The 6143-nt window shown below is 42.1% G+C and overlaps 1 protein-coding gene across 1 annotated transcript; it reads right to left on the reverse strand.

Moving 5' to 3' along the window:
• Positions 1-499: 499 nt before the first annotated feature.
• LOC139740705 (paraneoplastic antigen Ma1 homolog) lies at positions 500-1051 on the reverse strand. The gene has a single exon (XM_071651273.1). The coding sequence runs from the start codon at positions 1049-1051 to the stop codon at positions 500-502; it is 552 nt and encodes a 183-aa protein (XP_071507374.1).
• Positions 1052-6143: the final 5092 nt, after the last annotated feature.

Below are 6143 nucleotides of genomic sequence, written 5' to 3' on the forward strand. Positions count from 1 at the left end.
CCACCTGTTGTCCCGTTACTGATGGCCGCCTCCATTTCCCGCTGACTTGATTTACGACACCATCTTGGATTGCACAAGGGTGGCATTAGTCTCTCCCTCGCACTGTTCCATTCGGTGCCCATCCTCGCCACACTCGTAACAAAACATTGTCCGCCTTCTTCTTTGATTGCGTGGGGGGGGGGGGGGGGGGCCTTGAAAGTGAGTTGGTAGGTGCTGCCAGGTGCTGTTGGAGTGACATGACTTGTTTCTGCAGCTCAGCAATGCATTCATCAGAAGGGGAGGCTGCAGTTTGTTCGGCCGAAAGAGCCTTTTTCTTGCCCATGTGCCCTCCCTTCTGGGGCTCCGCCTTGTCAAGCTGCTTCTGCTCCTCCTGTCTAACCTCCTGAAGAAGGGCAACGAAAGTGTGTGGTGTAGGCCGCCGTTTGAGGTCGAGTGCCACCAGAAGAGGATCTTTGTAAAGGCAACCTCTCAAAAACCGTAGCACTCTAACATTGTCTCCTCATTCTGGGGCAACTCTGTCGGCATCAAGGGCTCGAGAAAGGTGACTTTGCAGACGAAGGAGATATTCAGCTGCCGTTTCATGCTCCTGCTGGTAGCATTCACTAAATTTCAAATAAAGTTCATCCCCATCAGTCGTCCACCCGTATGCCTTCTCAAGACCTTCAAGACACTGGGCTGCGATAACATCCTTCCCCAGTGCCCAAATGATGTCACTGGCAGGTGGGGGTAGCGATTCAGCAATCCTGTTGTACTTTTCGGAGTCTGACAGATCTCTATCCTCCACGAGCTGCTGGGCAGGACGCCCCCAACTTTCAAACTCCCCACTTGGCACAGGGAAACGTCTAGAGAAGAGTCTTCTTCGCTGGATGGAAGATGACGTCACGATGTGTTTGACTGTGGTCTCTTGGACAGCTTTTAGTATGGTTACCTCTGGGTTTGACTGGGAGGATACAGGGGGATCTAAAGACAAGTCTGCAAGGGTTTTACCATGTTCTCCAAGCAGCTTAGCCAGGGCAGCTTGGAAATCAAATTTCTCCTCTACCCGGGACATGATTGCAAGATATTTGTTAACTCAACAGGAATGAAAATATTGCAGAGCAAAAAGAATTAGAAATGAACAAGAGGGCACCAAAATTTCAATATTCAGATGTTATGGAAAATTTGTGTCAAAACTACAAAGTGTTCACAACATTTAAAATAAAGTTAACAATTGTTTGAAGTTTATAGATAGACACCTGTCAGTAGTAGGCCACTACTGGACAAATGACTTTAAATTAAGGGTGATTATCGAAATGATCACACTTAAACATAAAAATATGCTATGTCCACTTGGGGTTACATAAATTGCAGTTAACTCATAGTATCACAATAAGGAACAAATATATTAAAGTTAACCCTTCAAATCAATTCTGTGTATGCAATTAGCATAAGATGCAAAAAAAAAAATCAATTGCTTTAAAAAGGTTATCAACAAATCTGAAAGAGTTTGAAGGTAATACAAAATTTCTCTTCGAAATTTTAATCGGGGCAGTGCCTCCATTTTGTGTCACAGGTTTTACTTTAAAAAACCTGGCCCAGTTTGGGTTTAGTTTAGACAAGAAATTTTATAATGATACAAAAAAAAAAGAATACTAAAACAGAAAGGTATAAATTTGATGGAACCTTTATTTGTTTACATCAGTCTATTAATCAGAGACTGAGTTCAAAGCACAGTTTCCAATATTCTTATTAAGCAAAACAATCCGAGTTGGTATACATCACAATTGCATAGTAACCAAACACAAGTTGCAAACAAATTAGACAACATACACAATACTATCTTTTTAGACTCGAATCAATATTAAGAGAAATGATAGTACAAAGGGTCATTATTACAAAGAATATTATGAACTTATCTAGCTGGGGCATATAGAAGGTTATTGTTGAATAGAATTATATCTTGGCTAGGAGAAATCATCAGCCTTGTGTGTATATCTGTCTTGCTTCCAGCAGGGGGAGAGCGTTGCCTTGGTAACCGAGAATGGGGTTTCTACAAACAGTATCACGGGGATGACCTCTAAAGATGGGCTGAAATTCTGAAAGACCGGAAAGGGGCATCTTGATCAAAATCAAGCAAACTGTAACATTGAGTATCTAGCTGAAACTCAAGTATAACACAGGCATGTCTTGTCCCTTTGCCGTCACAATTTGCTCTCCTCTCGTAAATTCCATCTAAGAATTAATTCAACTTGTTAAGGACTCAACGTCGACATTTTTTATACATAACAGTAACATCTAAGTATGTATGTACTAAACACTCATAAGAATAAATCCTGCATAATATATAAAAGTTTTTATTCTTCACAGATTACACCAAGAATGAAGTTAATCCTGATTAAGCTTTAGTGTGAACAAATCCATAATGAATATCTCTATGTACCACAACTTAACCTACAGAGTTATACAGCACTTAATATGAACACGCCTGGGGGCATGTTGTAACCTCAGCAAGATTAACTCTTTCAGTGCTGAAATAGCTCCCAACACAGTCAAGCTAGACATGTACATCAGAATGTCCATCATAAATCTGTCTACACATTTTGTACAGCGCTCTTGCTGCACTGAGTCGTAAACCAATTCGGACTACCAGTGACAATGGTGACCATGCCAGAGTGAAAGGACAGAAGACAGAGTGCGGAGAGTGGGGAAGAGAGGAAAGGAGAGAAGGGGAAAGAAAGGAGGAAAGAGAGAATGAGGAATGGGCGATGGCTGACCAATGTATCAAAACTCCTTCACACAACTGGAATAACTTTTCCAGAAAATCAAGAGAGGTATCAACTTGAATGTAGTTAGATGAGACATCTGCAGAACCTTGTGGAGTTACGTGGCCATGAAGGGACCATCCAAGGGTGGTACGCACTACGTACAGACCTGTATCTCCTGTACATATCTCAACTGGCATCAGGGCTCTGGGTGCATCTTGACCAATCAGGAGGCAGACTTCATTTTCTCCTGCTAGTGGAACATTGATGCCTTGAAAATGAGGCAGGTTGACAATATCCTCCTACTTGGCCATGAGCTTCAGCAACATGAGTATCAGGCGGAAGGCAAACCTCTTGCTCTGACTTATCCTGTAGCAGCGACTCCACAGAATTTCCTTCAACTACCCGGGACCCCTCTACCATATTGACCGTAGGATCAAGCTTCCTCAACACATCCCCCACTAGGACTTCCTTCCCCAGATCAGATGACGTACCTATTTCGCATACCACACGTCGTACCTGAAAAAGATGGAAGGACCTCTTCTTCGCTGGTCTTGATGTTGAACAAATCATATCTGACACTTTCCTGACACAAGGATCTCATCATTGGAGCCTCACCATCTATCATCCTAAGATCTAGCTTCCTTAGAAGGTTCATCCTATCAGGACAGGGTGGTCTGTATGGACTGTTTGATGTGTTGAATCCTCTGTTACCAAGAAGCTCCCATCCAATTCTTTACCACTGCTGACCACTGGCACTTCGAGATAGCCCTCAATAGGGACTTCAATTCCTCCTAACCCAATCACATTCATGAACAAACCATTCATTTGTTTCAAACTGCCAAGTTTCTCCTTCAGATGGGAATGGTAGATGGATGATGGAATAATTGAGGTCTCCGCACCAGCATAAAGCACGCATCCTAAATGAACACCTGCTATTTGGATTGTACTTTTTGGACTAGGTGAGACCAACTGGTGTGCCAACCCCCCATCCATGGAACTATCTATCTTACTTACTCGTGCTGCAGGGTTTTCAACTGGGGGGTTTGAGACGAGACAATCCTTTCTCAAATGTCCTCTTCCTCTACATCCTTAACAGAGGGACGGTTCAGTACAATTGGGTTTGATATGCCCTTTTTGTCCACAGTTGTAACAGGTGACTTCGCTCACTTTCTTTTGCGACTGAATTTGATTCACATAGTCGACTAACACCGCAACTTGTTTGGACAACTGAGCCAGACTACTTCTTAACTCATCTATTTCACTGGAATTTGAGGGCTTTTCTCTGGTCACAATGTCCATGCTTGGTACAGTACATCGGCTCTTATTTCCCTTCCCTGCGTCCCTACCTCCTGGGCCCCGTCTTGTAGAGACTTGTGATTGATTTAAATCAACCGCAACTTTACGATTGAATGCAAAACCATCTTATAAAAAAGTTATGATTGAAATTAAGACGAAGAACTGCAATAAATCAATCACAGATCGCGATTGATTGCAGCTTTCAAGAGATTTGTGATTGATTGATTTCTATCACATGATTTATAGGACAGGGCCCTCTAAAGAAGTCTAACACTTCTGCCCTCATTTCAAGGAAGCTAGCTTTTTTGGAAGACATCTTGATCCAACTCTCTCTTCACCCATGGCTCTTTCACGCCTCACACAAAGACCTCCTTCAGTGACTTGTTTCTCAGCACCTCAAGAGCTTCTTTTTTGCTCTTTGCAATCTCCTTGGTCAGATTTGGTATGAATTTGTGATAGTATCCCAGAAGACCCAGATATGCTTGCAGCTGACTCTGGTTCTGTGGTTTTGGTGTCTGCCTTACGGCTTCGGCCTTGTCTGTGAGTGGGCTGATTCCTTGTTGGTCCAGCTTGTGTCCAAAGAACTCCACTGAGTGCATTAGGAACTCACGCTTTTCCTTGTCAGTTGAAGTCCATTGTTCTTGAGATGATGCAGTACAGTTTGCAAGTTGGCAATGTGCTCTTCATCGCTCCTCCCACTTACGATGATAATGTCAAGGTACAGGTGACACATTTGGATATCAGCTAACAGAGACTCCATAACTCTTTGAAAGAGGGCTGGGGCTGTTACGATGCCAAAAGGTATCCCGGTGTATTTTAAAAGTCCTCTGTGCCTATTTATTGTGGTGAACTTCCTTGCTTTCTCATCAAGCTCTGTCTGATGATAGGCATCGACAAGTCAAGCTTGCTGAAACATTGACCACCGAAGTCCTGGAGCATATCCTTGAGTGAAAGGATTGGGTAATGTTCCACTTGGAATCGTCTTATTGGCAGTCAACTTGTAGTTGCCACAAATGTGTATTTTTTGTTTGTAGCGTGTAGGATGTGATAACTCATGCTACTCAGTTTTGTCAAGTATATTGCTCCTTTTTTTTTTCCATCATCAGACATACTGTTTGCATCACGATGCCTCTATCAGTTTCTAGACACTCATCAAAACTGTACCTGTCTCCCAACTTAGGGAAATTACTGATCTGATGGCTTGCCATACTATCTGAGTTTTGTTTAAAGGGTGTGTACAGTTCTGGTTGAGGTGAGGATTTAGCTTTTAAAGTTTTGCGAGATATTCAAAAACCATTCTATGTGGTGTCAAAGAGCATGCAATTCTAAGGGGTATCAAAAGTTTATTTGATGAAAATGGGTTTGAAATGGCTGAGATATCCAAAAACAAGGTGAAACAAAGAGATCCTAATAAAAGGCGTGGCCTGTCGCCTTTTATTACTACTAATTTTTGTGGATATCTCAGCCATTTGAAAACCAATTTTCATCAAATAAATGTTGAATCCTTCTTAAAATAACATGCTCTTTCATATTTCATAAAAGGTTTCTCATTATCTCACTTAGGAATGTTATAAACCTGTACCCCCACCTCAACCAGTACTGTACAATCCCTTTAAACCTGTACCAAATCAAACTCTCTCTTAGTATCTGACTGTGACTGTCATTTGTGCATATTCACTTGCATGTATACTGAACCAACCTGATATTGAAATATGATTTACTTCAGCACACGCGAAGCTTATTTGCTTGTTATAGTGTACAAGCATTATCCGCGTAGATCTATGACAAAAACATAGCTTGGACTAGATTCTAGTTGTAGTCCATTATTATATTACCACATGAAAACTCTATATGAGGGCTCCACTAAACAGTGTAGGCCCTACTAGGTATGGCTGCAACTACTCAGTGGAATGGCAACACAGGTTGTTTGTCCTGCTTACATAGGCCTGTTCCTAATTACGAGGGCTTGGACCAAGACCTGCAATCTGGCCCTGTGACTGCTTAGACCTGGACTTGCAACTTGGTCCTATGACTGCTTAGGCTTGGACCAGTTATCAATGTCCCAATTGTTTATAGGCTATATGATAAACTTGGCCTAGGCCT

Source organism: Diadema antillarum, unplaced genomic scaffold, assembly GCF_040938485.1.
Source record: "Diadema antillarum isolate AM-2024a unplaced genomic scaffold, OU_Dant_1.0 seq00000876_RagTag, whole genome shotgun sequence".
Classification (NCBI taxonomy): domain Eukaryota; kingdom Metazoa; phylum Echinodermata; class Echinoidea; order Diadematoida; family Diadematidae; genus Diadema; species Diadema antillarum.

Excerpts from the sequence above, each read along its gene's own strand:
- LOC139740705 (XM_071651273.1), bottom strand. The coding sequence starts at position 1,051 with ATGTCCCGGGTAGAGGAGAAATTTGATTTCCAAGCTGCCCTGGCTAAG.